The sequence below is a fragment of the Rhinolophus sinicus genome, linkage group LG13 (genome assembly GCF_036562045.2).
Source record: "Rhinolophus sinicus isolate RSC01 linkage group LG13, ASM3656204v1, whole genome shotgun sequence".
Lineage (NCBI taxonomy): Eukaryota > Metazoa > Chordata > Mammalia > Chiroptera > Rhinolophidae > Rhinolophus > Rhinolophus sinicus.
Genome location: NC_133762.1, coordinates 3,360,909 through 3,380,079, shown reverse-complemented (window position 1 = coordinate 3,380,079; position 19,171 = coordinate 3,360,909). Strand labels below are relative to the sequence as shown.

The window sequence follows — 19,171 nt, the reverse complement described above, 5'->3', positions numbered from 1 at the left end:
TTCCATGCTGGGTAGTCATGTGTCTAATGGCTGTCACCGTGGCCAGTGCAGGTCGGTGACCTGAGGTGGTGGTTGTGTCCAGAGGGTCCTGTGTCCCACCCCTTTGGCCACCACGACACACCCACACTTTCTTCAGTTTCACATGTTCTCCCTTCGAAAATGCGTATATTTTTCTAATCCTTTGAGAAATGAAGTAAATTCTCAGGAATGAGTTGGTCATCTCTGCTTACATTCCATAAACATTTTTTGCATTTAGAATTTGAAATATAAATGGAAAGAGTATTATATACTGAGTCCAAAGCCCTGGGTTCGAGGTGTAGCTTTTTTGGGACATTTCACTAGAACTTGCTTCAACGCAGTTTGCTCTGCGGTTATCAATACCTGCTTCACAGAGGCTTAAATGCAGTGAAGAGTTGGAAACACAGTGGACACTCAGTGTAGCCGTGGCCTCAGCCAGGTCAGACGGCCTGCCTTAGCGGGTGTGCTTTCCTGAGTGAGGGACCCCCTATAGCCTTCCTGTACCAGGTATGGAGGCTTCTTTCCCTTCTCCCCACCCTCTTTCCTTGAAACAGCTTTATTGAGATACAATTCCTATGTCATAACATTCACCCCCTTTAAAATGTACAGTTCACTGTGTGTATATTCACAGAGTTGTGCAACTGTCAACCATAATTTTGTAACATTTTCATCACCCAAAGGAGAAATTCCCTACCTTTAGCCATCATCCCTCAATCCCCCAAACCCTAAGCAACCGTTAATCTACTTTCTGTCTCTTCTCCTTTTGTAACCGTTTCATCTACATGGAGTCACAAAATATGTGGTCCCCTGTGACTGGCTTCGTTCACTCAGTACAGGTGTCCCCCGCTTTTACAAAGTTCGCTTTAGGCCACCTCGCTTTTACAAAAGATGCACATTCATGCCTGTTTTAGCAAACCAGAATAAATCGAAGAGGATTTCCCCTTTTATGAGAAAAGGGAACGAGTGCTTTGCCGGGAGCAGTTGCAGAGGCAGCAGGCTTTCCCAGCAGCCAGATGGGCCGCCCAGCTCCTTCCCAGAACCGCCAGCGCGTTGAACCTTCTGTGAGCATCTGTGCTCTGTATTGTAGTTTGTGCATCCCTTAGCAAAAAGTGCGCTCAGCTAATGGCTTCTTCGCTGTATACCATCTCAGCTCAGGAAGCTTTCCCAGGAATGTGTCCTTGCAGATAGGGGAGGAACCTCATAGTGTCGGTACCCCTAACCACAAGTTCAAGGGTCAGCTGTATATGAATTGATGCAGTCCTAATCTCTCTATTTAAATGAGGGAACTCAAGTCCACAGAGGTCCTGTATAAGGTCAGAATTGGCCAGGAGTAGAGAGACAGGACCCAGGCCTTCTGACTTCGTTTGTAAAAAGCAAGTTGAACAAATGATTGCTGAGGATTCTTTTGGTTTTAGAATCCTGTGATCCCAGCGTCTGCTGTGAAAACAAACGACTAGAACAGGTTGCACAGAATGTTGAGGGTTGGTTGGAAGAATAAAGGGAGAGGAGTGAAACAATAATTGGTGAGAAGTGTTGGGATTGCGTTAGCTGGCTGTGGAAATGCGGCATGGAAAGGAAAAGTGGGAGAAAAGCTCGAAGGCACCAAGGGGGTATCAAGTAGAGAATTGGGCGTCTTGGAAGGGAACAGAGAAGAGTCTTTGGAGACGAGATTATCCAGATATTTCTGCAGCTGAATCAGCTATCAGGAACTTCTTTATTCCTTTTTTTAAAAGAATCAAGAAATGCTTTGTAACACATGAGTGGGCAAACCTTTTCTATAAAAGGTCAGATAGTAGACAGTTTCAACTTCATGGGCCTTACGGTCCCTGTTGTAACTGCTACTCCGTGTGCGAACAGGCGTAATGGTCTGGGGGTGGGGGGTGGCCGGGAAAGCGCATTTGTCATAAATTGTTTCCCTACCAGGCAGAAATGTGAACACATAAGTTATTGCTGCTCGCGGCTGCTTATGCTTCAAAAAGATGAAATAAGGTGAAAGGGAAGGTTTTTGATGTTCTTTCTTCCATTCAAAAGCTGTATCCATATCTGTGTGTTCACATACAGATAAATGAGATCACAGTATATTGCTTTCAACCACGTTCCCCACCACTATAGCAAAAGACATCATCTTGGACGTTTTCTCATGGAAACATAAAAGTCAACTATCATTTCACACACCTAAAAAGTTTATATGGTAAAGATATGTAAGAAATAAAAATGGAATAGTTTGCATTTCTTTTGAAAATTTCTTGGGAAGGCAACCACATTAGTCTTTTAGAAAGTCCAGCACAGAGCATACAATTGCCTCAGAGTAAGAATAATTCTACATCTATCAATTTTGATTACTGGCAACGGTATTAAAACTTTTTACATATGCTATTCCTATTCCTCTCCCCATTTAAAAATACGGTTTTACTCTGTATCATGTAGCTATTACATAATTTATTTCACCCTTGAATTCTTATTTAATGCTCCTACTATAAGTAAGTATATATTCAGTGCTCATCACCAACCCTCACTGTGTGTTCTCCTGTCGTTGTGATGGTCAGAAAGTCATTCTCTGTTAGATTCCTTAGGAAGGAATCATGAAAACAGTATTTCCTGTCTTGCATGTTTATTAGTTTATCCATACCCTTTTATACTTGAAGTTCGATTTTACTGGACGTTAAATCCTTGGCTCACTGTTTCTCTTGAGTATCTTTATATTATCTTTGGCATAACGTGTTGCTCTCCAAGTGTGACCGATGATCTAAGTTTCTTTCCTCTATAAGTTACGAACTCTTTTTGCCTAGATGCCAAAGAATCTTGCCTTAAAACCTAGTCATTTTGTTTGAATATATCTTGGTGTTAGTCCCTCTGAATTGGTATTTTCAGATAACCCTCAGATATCTACAGTGTGTGTTCTTTGAGTATGTAGTTTCAATTAAAAACATATCAGGGAGTTTTGGGTTTTTTAATTATAGTTTTTACTATTTTTTTCTTTTCCCTTTTTTGGTTTAGTTTTTCAGGGACTCCTGCTATAGGTATATTGTATCTTGTTTGCCTGTGTATGCTTATTTGGGCTTATGTTCCTATCTGAACTGACATTTTAACTTTTCTAATTAGCTCTTGAATTCTGTCAGCTCATTTCTGAGTTTTTCTAATTCGTATTTATGTTCTTTCATGCTTGTATATTTTCTTCGGCCTGTTTGTTTTGTAATAGTAACAGTTTTTATCCTTTTTTTCTTTGTTTGAACACTCATTCTGGCATGCTTTCATGTTCTGTAGGGATATTATTCTGCTGCTCATTAGCTTTATAGTAATTTTGTAAGGGATTTGATACTGAGACTTTTGCTTATTTTTATGTGAAATTAGTTCCTTTGGATTTTTAGAAATTGGCTTAGTTTCCTGGTGTGTGTGTACGTGTGTATACACGTGTGCATGTGCTACAGAACGTAACTGCTGCTTTTTGACACTTCCCAGCTCTGCGCCCTTTGTACGCTTTTGTCTGGACCTTCCCTTTGCTTTGTCTCTGTTCCTGTCCCACTGACATTTGATTCGCTGCCAGCAGTTTGTCCACAGTGGGGGGGGGGGGTTCTGTCCTGGAAGGGCCTGGCAGGTCAGAATTCCTAGGGTGACGCTGCTGCAGTGGCCTCGGGCGGGCTCTGCTGCCGGCACCTTGCTCTCACCCACCATGGAGGGAGGCAGAAGGCCTCCCAGTTCCAGCTGCTCTTCTCCAGTCGTCCTGCTGTGCTTTCCAGCCAGTGCTATTGGTTAGCACGGGATTCCTCAGGTCTTAGGTGTGTCACACACCTCGTGGCTTTCCTCCCATGTAACACTGGGGACACACAAAGCTCATAGCTGGGTGCTTACCCACCTGCTTGCATTTTGCACCTGGGCGGGGTACACTGGTTACCTGGTCCTTTTGTAAATGTCCATGTGTTTGTGTGTGTTGTGCAGTCACCCTGCTTGTTTTTTATTGGGAATTCAGGAAGGTTCAAAATCCACGTTACTACCATGGCTGCAGATTTTTCCAGAATTCTGAGATTTTAGTGCTCAAATTAGTGCTACTTTAAAAAAAACCAAATCTCTATAAAGGGAAACAATTACAAAGAAATTGAACAATCAGTTGAGTACTTATTTTAGCTCAAAGCGCCGTGTGTTGGGCCCCTGCAGGGCTGTACTTCGCTGGAATACACGAGGGACATGTGAGCCGTCCAAGTAGGGCCTTGACGGCCAGGCCGGGTGCGCGTGTGAAGTAGCAGAAGCGTGTCCGTGTGTCCGTGTGCTCCGGGAGCGCGCGTGCAGCGTGGGCCGCCTCTACCTGGGGGAAGCTACGCGGGTTATGAATGAGATGACAGTGAACCTGGATTTGAAGGGTGATCTGAAGCCTGCAAGACTCGTGAGGTGCTAGAGAAATCCTCGGGAGCCTCGCTTGATATAATGCACGCCGCGCCTGATCAAGAGGGGCTCAGAGCAGAGACGCGAACGCGAAGCCAGTTGGCTTTGACTTTCAGGATGTTGCATGCTGAGGAATTTGGACGTGTGGGTTGGGTCAGCTTTAGAATAACCCTTCCAACAAAAGGGACGGTAATTGTAGTGCAGTGGAGGTAAGCAGTCTATTGAAAACGCCAAATACAAATAAGCCGATGGTGAAGGCGAGAGGGAAGGGACAGTGTGGAGTAGGTGAGCCCTTTGAAGTGTTTGATCACTGTTTTGCTCTGCTGGTCACAAAGCATTTCCCGCTGAGGTCCTCAGCCCTGCCTGCCCATTAGAGCCACTTGGGGGCTTTAAAGAAACGCCTGCCATCTCTCTTCCTCCAGTTGTATTTAATTGGTATGGGGTGGGGGTTCAGACACCAGCAAGCATTTTGAAACTCTGCCCCAGTGATTCTTCTCTGCAGCCAGGGTTGGGACACAGACTTTGAAATGAACTGTAGCAGATACTGATTCAGCAGATTTCATGCCCTACTAAGTGCAGGAGCTGCATGGAAGCAGTGGCCTGGGCCGGTGCTAGGCTGTCACTGCAGCCAAATACCTTCCCAGCTCTGCCTTCCTCATGGAAAGTTCCTGATTCTTTCAGCATTTCTTTCATAGTTTTGTTGATTCTGCTATTTCAGTAAAATAATTAGCAAACAAGATGTAAAGGGACAGTATACAAGCCTGTAGAGTCAAAAGCTTCACCCCACCTCTTTCCAGGAGGAAAGAAAAGCAAAGCGGTAATTCCCCTCCCGCATCCCTTGGGAATTTAGGGTTTTCTCCCCATATTTGCAGTGACAGTCTGCAATGCATCATTGTGTGCATATGCGTTTTCATATTGTTGGAGACGTATGTCTTCAGGGTACATTCCTAGAAACCGGTTTGCTGTGTCGAAAGGTGAGAGCTCTTGTAGTTTTGTTAGCTAGTGCCAAATTCCTCTGCGGAAGACTCGAGCAGATCAGCTGCCGAGCAGATTACCTGCCGTCCGTCGCGTGATGAGCCAGCAAGCGTGTCTGTTCTCTGCAGTCGCCCCAGCAACGTGTGTTGTCATATTGAATTTATACCTTTCTCCCTCCCAGTGGTTTTAGTTTGCATTTCTCTAATTGTGAGTTTTAATCTCTCGTAACTTTTGTAAATTGTTTCATTTTTGTGTGTGTTTGTTTTCCTGAGGTAACCTTGGTTTATAACGTTCTGTAAGTTTCCGGTGTACAGCATTGTATCTCAGCATCTGCCATGCGTGCTCAGCACCAGGGCCGAGTTTCCGTCCGTCACCCCTTGCCCTCTGCTAAGTGCAATCTGTTATCTACATCTCTCAGTTTTTCCTTTTTTTTTAAAATGCTCCACGTATGAGTGAAATCATACAGTATTTGTCTTTCTCCATCTGACTTATTTCCTTTAGCATAATACTGTCAGGGTCCATCCATGTTGTCACAAATGGCAAGCTTTCATCTTCTTTATGGCTGAGTAATATTCCAGGGCCGTGTGTGTGTGTGTGTGTGTGTGTGTGTGTGTGTCTACTTTATTCATTCATTTGTTGATGGACACTTAGGTTGTTTTCATATCTTGACTGTTGTGAATAATGCTGCAGATATCATTTTGAATTAGTGTTTTTGTATTCTTTGGATAAATACCCAGAAGCAGAGTTGTTGGATCACATGTTAGTTCTATTCTTAATTTTTTGAGGAACCTCCACACTGTTTTCCATGGTGGCTGCACCAATTTGCAGTCCCACCAGCAGTGCACAAGGGCTCCCTTTTCGCCACATCTTCCCTAAGACTTGCTGTTAATGTTTTTTATAATAGCGATTGTAATAGATGTGATATCTCATTGTGGTTTTAATTTTCATTTCCCTAATAATGTTGAACATCTTTTCATGTGCCTATTGGCCATCCGTATGTTTTCTTTGGGAAAAATGTCTGTTCAGGTCCTCGGCCATTTTTTTAATTGAGCTGTTTTTTGTTGTTTTGAGTTGTATGAGTTCTTTTTATATTTTGCATATTAACCCCTTATCATATGTATGATTTACAAATATCTTCCCATTCAGGGTTGTCTTTTCATTTTATTGATAGTTTTCTTTGCTGTGCAAAAGCTTTTTAGTTTGATGTTTTTGGTTTTGTTTCCTTTGCTGTTGGAATCAATTCCACAAAAACATCGCTGAAACCAACATCAAGGAGCTTAGGGCCTGTGTTTTCTTCTATGTGTCTTAGGGTTTCAGGTCTTACATTCAAGTCTTTAATCCATTTTGAGTTAATTTTTGTGTATGGTGTAAGAAGGTGGTCTAGTTTCATTGTCCTGTCTGTTTCCATAGATTTGTCTTCTGAACATTTTATATGAATGGAATTATACAACATGTGGTCTTTCATGATTGGCTTCTTGCACTTAGCATGATATTTTCAGCGTTCATCTGTTTCATCACATGTATTAATTAGTACTTCATTTCTTTTTATTGCACATAATATTCCATTCTAATGACATACCACGTGTTATTTACCCATTCATCAGTCAGTGGGCATTTGGGTGGTTTCTACTTTGGGGATATTAGAAATGACTGTGGACGTGTGGGTACAAGTCTGTGTGTGGACATGTGCTTTCATCTTTCTTGGGTTTATACTTAGGAGTGGAACTGCTGGTGTTTATTCTTTCATAAGGAGAGGTTTTTTCCTCTTTCTTTTGCCACTTCAGTTGGCTTCAGGGTGGGAGCGAAGGTCACGATGAATGCCCAGTCCATGGTGGGTGGTTTGAATTGGAGGGCATATTGTAGAACAACATTATATGAAAGGACACCATGCTGGTCTAGTGATTCTGGAGCCCAGGAAAGTATTTCACGTTCCTTTAGACTAGTCTGCATACTTGACTTCACTTCCTCTCTCGAGGGTGGCTTGGATTTCTTGAAATTAGGTAATTTTTTAATAACTTGGAAATATTTTGAATTTTTTTTTGTACAGGGCTATCCTTAGTTATTGTGGTAAAGATTTTCAGTTCATTTACAAGTACCTAGTTTACTGTATTTTCTTTAATTAAAAATATATTTTAAATGCTTGTGATGATTAATATATTCCTATTGCATTCAATGTTTATAAGACAGTAATAGTGTAGTACTTTTAAAGAGATTTTAACGTAAGTGAAGGAAGTTGAAATAACTTAATTGATCTTCATAGCTATTGATGTTTTACTATGGAAAGTGGCTCTGGTGTATATGCTAATTAAGTCTGTCATCACTTGGGGCACTGCCAGTCCCCTCAGGACCCTTCTGATAATCAGAAATAAACTTGGCATTTCAGCGTTCAAAATTTCAAAATGTATTTTAGTTCTTAAAGAATATTAACGTGATCGGCAGTTTTTACTATTCTGTTCTGCCCAGCATGTTCAGTTTGTTGGAGCATTCCCACACCAGGAGAAGTCATTCTGACGTGTAAGCATCCACATAAGCGAGTGAGTGTGGATCACAAATGTACTAAGATTGTCGGTTTTGTTTTAACTTTTTTAGTTTGTAGAGCATGACATGAGGAACAATCATTTTTCTTAATAGTAATATTTGACTGTAATTATGACTTCAGGCTCCTGGATTTGGATTTGGAATTGCAATATCCGGTGGAAGAGATAATCCTCATTTTCAGAGTGGGGAAACGTCAATAGTGATTTCAGATGTGCTGAAAGGAGGACCAGCCGAAGGACAGCTGCAGTAAGCGTGTGTCTTCTCCTGCCCTAAGCCTCTGGCAAACTGTGCTGGTGATGCTTTAAATTCATGCACGTTTTTCCTTCCCTCTGTCATAAATGGCAAGCAAGTATACGTATCTTAACCAGACGTATCTTAACCAGACGGTCGCTGTAAAAATAAAGTGTGTTAAAGAAAACTTGTTACTCAGTTTTGGGTCTACTCCAGCCTTTAGGAGCCTCTCACCCTGAGTCTTGCCCTTTTTGTTCAAAGATTATCAAGATAAAGAGGCAAAAGATACAGTAGCACAAAAGTGAGAGTATAATCTGAAGGACAGAAATAAAATCAGGAGAGCATTTATTTTTTTCAAAGGGGGAATAACTTTATCCAGCTGTGTGACATACCGTGTTTCCCCGAAAATAAGACCTAGCCGGACCATCAGCTCTAATGTGTCCTTTGGAGCAAAAATTAATAAAAGACCCGGTCTTATTTTACTATAACACTGGGTCTTATATAATATATAATTAATATAATAACAGGTCTGATGTAATATAGTACCTGGTCTTATATTAATTTTTGCTCCAAAAGACACATTAGAGCTGATGGTCCAGCTAGGTCTTACTTTCAGGGAAACACAGTAGTATCCCTTATGCCCCGTAACATAACTACCAAAAATTACTTTGTGTATCATGGTAGTTTTCAATTCTTTGGGGAAACATTGTGTTAATGGTTTAAAACAATTAATGATCTGTCGTTAGTTACTAATTGTGCTTGTGGAAAATCTGAAAAGTAAATTGTGTGGTATTATTTTATCATTAATCTGAAGGCAAATAGATTAGTTAGCCCATAATTAGAATATTTTTCAGAAGTACCCATCTTGAAAAAGTCTTCACAAACTTACCTGTATACTTTTCTCTAACATATATTTTGGTGACTTTTTTTCCTTAGAGAAAATGACCGCGTTGCAATGGTTAATGGAGTTTCAATGGATAATGTTGAACATGCTTTTGCTGTTCAACAACTAAGGAAAAGTGGGAAGAATGCAAAAATTGTAAGTATCTTTTACCTTTATTGTTGATAAAACGTTTCTGGTGTTTGAACATATCCTTCCCCTTTAAGAAAAGGAAAACTGGAACAGTAGTTCTAAAGTTAGTTGTTCATAAGAGTATTTCTTCTAAACATGGGTGGTGTGTTTTGTCACCCGTGCGTATTTTCTCAAAGCTGAGATAGCAGGATTTTTTTTTAATTGCAAGAGGAGAAAGGTGGTTGAATGGTTACATCTTCGTGGCTTAAGGTTTCCTTCTCTTTAGGTGCTTGTTACACTGAATCTTGTCACGTAGTCTGTTTGAAATATACAGCCTTGTTTTGTTACAGGGTTTGTTTAATGGGCGACTTGTACAGTGTCCCTTGAACACATACCCCAGCAGCAGCTACTTCCCTTGTTACTGTGATACAGGTTGAAGGGAGAGAAAGTGGTAAGATTTTCTTTGTAGAGTTGCTCAGGGTGCATTTAATGTTACTGACTCAGTGGAAGGTAGAGTCTGCTATTTTATATTTCTCTGAAAATTTCCTTTAAAATCAGAGGAAAGACCTGCACTTAACTCTGATGCCCGGCCTCCTGTTACAGTTAAATTAGACCCACGTGGCACAGAATGGATGTCACATAAAAGTCCTAATACAATTACGGCCACGTTCGGGAGCCCGGTGAGCTGCGTTGCCCCCTTTGCTCCTCCCATTTCTGCCCCTCCGGCCTCTGGAAGGCCTGAGCCAGGCCCTGTGGAGGCCTTAGCTCCGGGGTGCAGAGCAGACGGAAGCGGCCGGGCGGCCAGACAGCTGACCTGCCCGGTCCACGGACAACCTTTCTGCTTCCAGCAGATACTCAGCGCCCCGCGGGCAGGCGCGGGTGGGGCGTGGGGCGGCCTGCTTTGTGTCTGACCACCGGGAGCTGTGGTGAGGGCCAGGCGGCTGCTCCCCGAAGCTGTAGCCCCACGGTGGCAGGGCCTCCCGCCCTGTGTCGGTGGCCACTCCATATGGCTCGTGAGCGCGCGGCAGGGCGCGCAGTGTTTAGTTACCGCCTTCGCGATGACAGGCGCCCTCTGTTGTGTGTGTGTACAGCGCCCTGGGATCGGACTTGTACAGCAACTCGTGCACGGCCTCGCTAGCTAGTGGGTGGTAGACTTTCTAACAGGCTTATAACAGGGTTGTGGGTGTACGGAAGCAAACTGCTGACTTTTATAATGGTTGACGTTTGTAAACTGAACCGGCTTTCGCTGTGTCGCCTCGGCTGCTGGTCCTGAGCCTTGGCAGGGTTTCCGTAGGGTTTGTCAGATGCCGGGCTGTGCCGTGCGCGGAAGGGAGGGGGTTTTCTTCCTGCAGCTGAGGTCCTGAGCTTCACCCCTCGCTCCTGCTTTTGGAGCCCTCCATTCCTCTGAAATGTTGCGCTGCTTTGCTTTTCCACGCCGAATATTCGGTACACATCCCCCACATGGGTACTGCCTCCCAGGAAGCCGCAGTCCTACGCTGCGACTTCCCCACAGACGTGCTTGTGCAGCGACTAGGTCCAAGCCTGGAAGGTACTTGGAAGAGGATGTGTGGGGAGGATTTGAGGCAGCTCGGAGGGCAGCGGGTCCTCTGACTGCGTAGTGACGTCAGCTGGAAGGCGGAGCCAGGAAGCCACGTGGTCTGCTCTGGTGGGGGGGTTCTCACCCGCACAGAGCCGTGGTTCAGAACGTTCTACCGTTGGAGAGACTGCTCATGTCAGTAATTTATGTTAAGCTCTTCGTTGCCACATGACGTTGAGCGTAGAACCCCAAGGTCTTCGGATGTGGCCTTCCATTGTCAGAGGGCTTCCTGGACTGAGCCCTGCCATACCAGATACGTGGGTTTTGTTTTCTGCGGTTCTGGCTACCCAGCTCCTTCCTCCCCTCCCCACCCACTAATCTGCCTTCTTCCCTGCGCTCTGCTGTTATAGTGGGGCTCTCTTTATATGATTGTATTTCTATAAGCTAAGAGCCCTTTGGGTGGTAGGCTCAATAAATGATTTCTGTTGAATTAAAATGTTAGAACTTTTTAAATAATATACCGTTAATAGGTGAAGATAGAAATAGATATGCTTATAACACAGTGAGCATGTGTAATTTTGACTAAAATTCTGAGCTTACTGCAGACGCATTGTGAAGCAAATGAATAGACAGAACCCGGTAGCCATAACCAGTGTGACATGTCAGGGAGTAGCCACGTGGCAGCTAGCACATCACTGCGTCCACACACACACACAACACACACACACACCCAGCCCTTCCCCATGGGCGTGTCTGTGCCGGGTTCCCACAAGTATTCAAACGTGTTGTGTCCCTCCGTCCTTGTTCCTTCACTGTTTAAGCATGGCTTCCTAGGAGTGGCTTGTGGGTGGGGAGTCGGGTGGAAGGACTGGTAGGTGGATTACCCGTCTCCCGTCAGAAAACCAGCCGGGCAGTGAGAGTCCAGCTGCGTCCACATTTCCTCATCTTTGCCAGACACTTACAGCAAACACAGTGTTACAGGCATTATTCGATGTGGGTAATACTTTTTCAAAGCGTTAACATATTTTAAAGTACAAGTGAGTTTGAGCATTTCATAGTGTATGTCCTGCCCGTTTGTGTTTCTTCTTTGCCTGGTCATGTCCTTTTGCATTTATATGGTGGCAATTGTCATATCAGTGTTGTGTGTAGTAGCCTTTTGTCATATTTACTGCATGTATTGTTCACCTATTTGCTTTTGTGAGTGTAAGTTGTCTATGGTGGTTTTTTGGTTTGATTTTATATCATTTTGTTTCAATATGGAAATGTTTTAATTTTTATGTTGTCGTATCTGTCAGACCTTTTCATTTGATTGGTGCTGCCTTTAGTGTCATGTTTACAAAAGCTTTTACCTTTCTAGAGTTATAAAAGCATAAATCTTATAGTATGTTCTAGTATTAGCATGATCTCATTGTTTTATTTTACATTTGAATATTTAATTCAGCCAAACTGTTTTGAAATAGGCATTTTTCCCCCAAAATTTCTGTTTCACAATTATCAGTTGTTAAAATCAAACGTCATTGTCGAGCCTTTTAAATATCTTCGTGGGGGTTTATGTTAGTTAACTGATCATGTAAATGGAGAATCGTAATAGGACTGGATAGTTTTCAGAAAGTTAAGCACTTAACTGGATGCAAATATTTCTTTACATGTTGGGTTGAATGCATGGTAAGGACCCCAAGGGACTTGAGTCTTAATGGAATAGATGGGCACAGACAGTCATGACCCCAAGTAGTTCAAGTACAGTTGATTTCCAAAGAGGTGGCAGTCTCTTAGAGGAGCTGTAGGGAAAGCTTTGTGCTCGACTGGTTACTTGGTTGTGGTTATACATTATGAGGGAGGAATTGACAATAAAAGCTCTAATACAAAGTATTGCTTCTGTTACAGTATGTTGGAGATTGAAATAGAGGTGAGACTGAAATGCAGGAGTCAGGAAGGCATTACAGTAAATGCTGCCTCAGCCGGGCGTGCAGGGGCAGTGAAAGTGTCAGTTCATAAAGCATTGGTGTTCCTCCTTCTGCCATGCTGGCCTCTTGCTCCTTACCAAGCAGAATTGCTAAACCTGCTAAAGATCCTCACGTATCTGTATAAATCAGCTCAGTGTCCTTTGCTCACAGGCCTTCTCTGGTCTCTTGGTCGTGGTAAGGAGCAGCTGTGTTAAGGCTAGAACAGCCCTTTGAAGAAAGTGAGCCACAAAGGGAAGAGATAAGATGATGGCTTGGAAATGAGTGCAAGGCAGAGGAATGGAAGATTAATGGGCAGATTAGTAGGCAGAAGACAGATTTGAGGTAGATAAGGAGTGATTAGAGTCGTAAGTACCTTGGGGGATGGTAATTGATGAAGAAAGTTCTTGGAGGTGGGTGGGGATAAGAATAGAGCTCAGACAGCAGGGTTTCACTCACACGGGAAGAGGCTCTGCGGAACTTTGAGACCAGGAGGAAGAACAAATGAATGAGACACGGAAAAAACTGAGGAGTAGCGGGGATGTGAAGGGGCATTGATCTCTGTAAATCAGGCCTTGCAGAATAGTTTTCGAATACCTGTGCTAGCAAATTCCAGAGAGGCAGGCAGCAAGAAGTACAGAGAGGAACGGATCGCTGGCCAAGCACAGTTCTGTCAAGGAGAATGAATTCGTAGAGGACTCAGTCAGCAAAGTGTGGAAGTGCAGCCATCAGGACAGCGCTGGAGTTTGTCATGGTAGCTGATTGAGGTCCAGAGGAAGTCAGTTAAATATCACAACTTGGGGTGTCCTGCATACTCGGAAGGAAGGCGTGTGAAACCAGGAGGAAATTGATGGACGGAGGGGATGGAGGAATCAGAAATAAGATGGACGTGGAAAAGTCTCAGTAGATGAAGGGGTCCGAAGTAGGAGATAAGGACTGGTACCCGCAGATCTTGCAGACGTCTGATGAGATGAAGTGTGTGCCAGCGTGAGAAGGCCAAGTGCAGTCCAGGGACAGAGGCCACTTAATCAGAAGGTAATGCACACAGACCGTGAAGGAAGTAAGTGCACGGGGCAAATTGAAGCAGTTACCAGAGTCACTGGGGAAAGAAAGCCTGAAGGAGAGATTTCCTCCCCCTAGACCAGGGACTACAAATGGAGAGAGACAGAACTGAAAGCCGTGTGCGTGGTGACGTTAGTGTGGGGGTGCAGTCAGCTGGTCTCTGAGAGGCCTGCAGGACCAGCGTGGGCCTTGATTGATGCTGACGGATTCGGAAAGTATATTTGGGGAATAGAGTACAGTGCCCCATTTATTTATTCACACGACCAGCAATTACTAGTTTTCCTTCAAGCTTGTGATGATTACACCTGGAAGATCTTTGAATTAATTCATCAATTAGGCCCACTCTTCCAAATTTGGTTCTTAACCAGATCTGTTTATCAGGAAGCAGATAACACAACCATTGTGGGAAAATATTCCTTAGTAATATTACAATTGCGCATTATATCACTTTGATTCATGATTTAGTGAACATGGCACCCAAAAAATATAATTTTCCTTTCTCTTAGGAACTGAAGGTACATATCTGAAAATCAGTCAGCTTATTGGTAACCCTTTTTTGTTTGTAGACCATCCGAAGGAAGAAGAAAGTTCAGATTCCAGTAAGTCGCCCTGACCCTGAGCCAGTGTCCGAGAATGAAGAAGATAGTTATGATGAGGACGTCCACGACGCAAGAAGGGGCCACGGGAGCCTGGCTCCTCGGAGGAGTGAGAAGAGCTGGGCGAGGGACAGGAGCGCGAGTCGGGAGAGGAGTTTGTCCCCGCGCTCTGACAGGCGTTCTGTGGCCTCCAGTCAGCCTGCCAAGCCCACCAAAGTCACGCTGGTCAAATCCCGGAAAAATGAAGGTAGGTGTCCTTGACCGACTCGCTTATCGTTTTCTCATGAAAAAATTTAAACTGATTTGAGTGAGAGGTCAACTTGCCATCTCTTCACATCTTTGCTTTTGTTGCTTTTTGTTGTCTTCGTTCTCGTGTCCTCGTGCCATCAGTCGAATCCCCTTATGGCGGGCTTCAGCAATCTTTCCTCTTGATTCGTTTCTTTTAGCCGTCAGTACTTCAGATACATTGTCCGGTAGTTGGAGTTTGGATTTCTTACTGCTGTTTGAACAGACAAGTACCAGTTATTCTAACAAGAAATGTCACACCATCACCACAATGAAACTCGGTGTTTTACTTAGTTAGGGGAGGGGTCTCTTGTAGGGTATTTCTCTGTGACGCAGGGCTTCTTTAAAAGTTTTGAAACTGAATCCCAGCTGCCTCCCCTCACTTAATCAAATTTGATAAAAATGGACTTGACTATAGCTTCTTCCTGCTGTGGGCATGTCTCAAATGCAGGAAAGCATTTAGGACTGGTCATTTTGTGAAACAGGGTTACGGTAAGAATATTAGGAAGGCTCACCTTTGCAAAACCCGACCCATTTCCTGGGTACTGCTGCCCACCCCGCTAGGGTCTCAGTCAGGCTCCGCTCTTGCCATTGGTTTCACCACTCACTCTTTAACCCGCTCTGTACTTTTTCCACCCTGTTCCCAAAACTGTTCACAGTCAGTCAGCTTATTGGTAACCTTTTTTGATAGAAATCCAGTAGAAATTTTCAGTCTTTATCTTACTTGCTTTTTCAGTACCGTGTTGCATATTAACTACTCCCTATGTTTTAAAATGCTGTCTTCTCCTTGGTTTCCGTAGTATTGCATCCTTTTGGGGTCTCCCACTTTTTCTGTATCCCTGGCAAGCTTATTATCCTCATTCCACCCTTCACCATTCTATAGATTTCTGTTCTAGAACCTTTTCCCACTTAACATAACCTGTATGGCCAATCTCATCTGCCCTCATTGCCTCAGTTAGCTGCTGATGATAGCAAAACTTATTTCTCCAACCCAAGTCCGTATGTATGTATCCTCTTGTGTCCCCGCTGACCATTAGGCATATTCACCTGGGGGTTCCGTACAGGTCCCTCGGACTCAACACATGTCAAACGAAACTCACATCTCCCTCTCAAAATTTTGGTCTGTTTCTTATGCGGTATCGGGTTGACTGCCTTCCCATCTACCCAGTTTCCCGAGCCACTGACAGATAAGATGGTAGTTACTCTTCACCATCTCTCTTTTTTCTCTTTCCCACGCCCACTTAATCCATCCTCACTTCCTGCATACCACTCTTAACCATCCCGCTTGTGCCTTTCTCCACTGCCACCACCCTTGTCCAAGCTACCATCATCTGTTTTTCTTCCAGCTTTACTGAGGTGTAACTGACATTGTATCTAAATATATAAAATTGTATATATTTAGGGTGTACAGGGTGACGTATACATTATGAAATCATCACAATCAAATTAACACATCCCGGGTTAGAGCTCCATACTCCTAACTCCGAAGGCTGCTGGTTCGATTCCCACATGGGCCAGTGGGCTCTCAACCACAAGGTTGCCAGTTCGATTCCTCGAGTCCCGCAAGGGATGGTGGGCAGCGCCCCCTGCAACTAAGATTGAACATGGCACCTTGAGCTGAGCTGCCGCTGAGCTCCCAGATGGCTCAGTTGGTTGGAGCACGTCCTCTCAACCACAAGGTTGCCGGTTCGACTCCCGCAAGGGATGGTGGGCTGCACCCCCTGCAACTATAAACAGCAACTGGACCTGGAGCTGAGTTGTGCCCTCCACAACTAAGACTGAAAGGACAACTTGAAGCTGAACAGCACCCTCCACAACTAAGATTGAAAGGACAACAACTTGACTTGGAAAAAAGTCCTGGAAGTATACACTGGTCTCCAATAAAGTCATATTCCTCTCCCCCCCCCCCCCCAAAACAAAAGAATTAACACATCCATCACCTCACATCGTGTGTGTGTGTGTGTGTGTGTGTGTGTGTGGCGAGCACCATCTTGGTCTTCAGGGGACTCCTTCAGTCTCATAAACGAGTCTCTGGATCCCTTCCGGGTGATTCCGCAGGCTTGCCCGCACGGCTGCTCTGTCTTCCTCTTCCGCCCTCTTGCAGTTACTTCTCTGTCTGAGCTAGCCTGCATGCGTGGCTTCTGCAAACCTGCCTGTCTTTCCTTCATGTCTGGTGGTGCATTTGTTTGTAACCACTCTGTCCTTACCACCTCACCTACGCACGCAGGCACACACGCACCTCGTCCTTCGGGCTTCGTTTTAGTATTTTCACTTTAGTATTTCTTAGGTAAAGTTTCAGCTTTAGTGTTTCTTCCTCAGGGAGGCACTCTTTGACCCCTGCTAGACACAGAACCCTGAATCGCCCCTTTCTGCACTCTTCATCACACTTGTATTGTGTCCCCCAAAAAATAAGACCTAGCCGTGCCATCAGCTCTAATGTGTCTTTTGGAGCAAAAATAAGACCCGGTCTTATTTTAATATAATATGAGACTGGGTCTTATCTAACAATATAAGACCGAGTCTTATGTTAATTTTTGCTCCAAAAGATGCATTAGAGCTGATGGTCCAGCTAGGTCTTATTTTCGGGAAACATGGTAGTTACCATGGTAACATCTTTTTTCCTACCAGCTATGTAAGTTGCCCAGGTACAGGTACTCTGTCATTTGCTGCTTTTCAGCCATAGTTCCCGACACATAGTTAATATTTGCCCAAGAAAATACTTGGAATAAATTAATAAATTAATATATAAGGAATATTTTGGAGTCAGCTCTGTATTGGTCATTTATCCTTTTCAATCTTAGTTGTGGAAGGTTCTGTTCAGCTTCAAGTTGTTGTTCTTTCAGTCTTAGTTGTGGAGGGCGCAGCTCAGCTCCAGGTCCAGTTGCCGTTGCTAGTTGCAGGGGGAACAGCCCACCATACCTTGCGGGAGTCAAACCGGCAACCTTGTGGTTGAGAGGACATACTCCAACCAACTGAGCCATCCGGGAGCTCAGCGGCAGCTCAGCTCAAGGTGCCATGTTCAATTTTAGTTGCAGGGGGCAGAGCCCACCATCCCTTGCGGGACTCGAGGAATCGAACTGGCAACCTTGTGGTTGAGAGCCCATGCTCCAACCAACAACTGAGCCATGCGGGAGGCAGCTCAGCTCAAGGTGCCGTGTTCAATCTTAGTTGCAGGGGGCGGAGCCCACCATCCCTTGCAGGACTCGAGGAATTGAACTGGCAACCTTGTGGTTGGGAGCCCACAGGCCCATGTGGGAATCGAACAGGCAACCTTCGGAGTTAGGAGCACGGAGCTCTAACTGCCTGAGCCACCGGGCTGGCCCATTTATGACTTTTTAATCTTGAGTCAGTACAATCTTTTAATCAGTGTCATATTCTTCCGTGATACAAAAGCCGTTTCTAAAGCACATAGTTCATTGCCTGGATCCCCTAGAAAGTCATTTTATTTTTCTTCTCCCCGATTCTATTCCTGTTTTTGAGCACTCTTTGAATATTTACCTTAAGTTAAACTGTAATTGATGTAACTTTTAGAGTAGCAGGTCTGCTAACTTATATTAAAAACGGTTTTCTATTTCCCATCTTGGTTTTCATTTTTTGTTTAAATGTAACGACACCCAGAGTCCTTTTCTCTCTCCTGAGTCAACCATGAGCAGTCCTTCTCCTATTGACATTATGTTGTAGTCATTGTTCTAATTAAAAAAAAAATTCTACAGCTTCGCAGTCCCCTGAACAGTTTTCTGACTCTCCCGGAAACGTCCTCAGCTCTGACCACTCCCTTGCCTCACCCTCGGATACAATTAATGTTTCCTTGGTCTTGGCGACGTGGTTTGTGGTGAAAGGCAAGGCCCAGCTGTGCCTGGCTGGTCAGAAGCCTGCGGTGGCGCTAATACTGAGATGCGTGCCGTGCTGTTGAGTGTGTCTCCAGTGCCAGTGCTGTGGCAGCCCAGAGAGACAGACTTTGGCTCTAGGAACTGGGCAGAATGAAAACATGTATGCGTGGTAGCAGCCGTCACCAGTAAAGTCAGCCTTCCCATAGCTTTTTCAGACCTGACGCAATTTATGTGTCAGAATGGTATTCATTAACCCTTCTGAGAAGCTGGTGTGTCAGTACAGTTGGCTGGAAAGAAGCCGCCTTCTCTTCTGGGCTTTCCCACTTTCGGGAAAATGGGAATCCGGTGTCAGTCTTCCATTTGAACCACACTTTCCCTTTGCTGTTACATTGACAGTGCAAACTTGTTGATGACTGGAGGAAATGTCGTCTTTGCAGGGTGACCAAGAATTCTTTCTTGTTGATTACACTTGAAAACCCTTCACGCCATGATTGTTGTTAGTCTTATACTTTCAAATTCTATCTACGTGTCTTAGGATTGTACACTAAAGATGTTTAAATATCCTATTTCAGAATATGGGCTTCGATTGGCCAGCCATATATTTGTAAAGGAAATTTCACAAGACAGTTTGGCAGCAAGAGACGGCAATATTCAGGAAGGTGATGTTGTATTGAAGGTACAGTCGTATCCTTACATCTTAATGCGCTGAGCTAGAAAATGGGGCTAGTGTGACCACATGGCTTCTGCTCATGTGTGAAGCAATTCTGCCA

At 44.2% G+C, this 19,171-nt stretch overlaps 1 protein-coding gene across 14 annotated transcripts in view; it reads left to right on the top strand.

Moving 5' to 3' along the window:
- TJP1 (tight junction protein 1) overlaps positions 1–19,171 on the top strand; it is a 195,261-nt gene that overhangs the window by 133,280 nt on the left and 42,810 nt on the right. For all 14 annotated transcript variants that reach the window (XM_074318109.1, XM_074318107.1, XM_074318113.1 and 11 more), the window contains 4 exons: positions 8,030–8,154; positions 9,076–9,178; positions 14,257–14,533; positions 18,974–19,077. In XM_074318109.1, the coding sequence (XP_074174210.1) occupies positions 8,030–8,154; positions 9,076–9,178; positions 14,257–14,533; positions 18,974–19,077 (609 nt within the window). The remainder of the gene's footprint in view (positions 1–8,029; positions 8,155–9,075; positions 9,179–14,256; positions 14,534–18,973; positions 19,078–19,171) is intronic.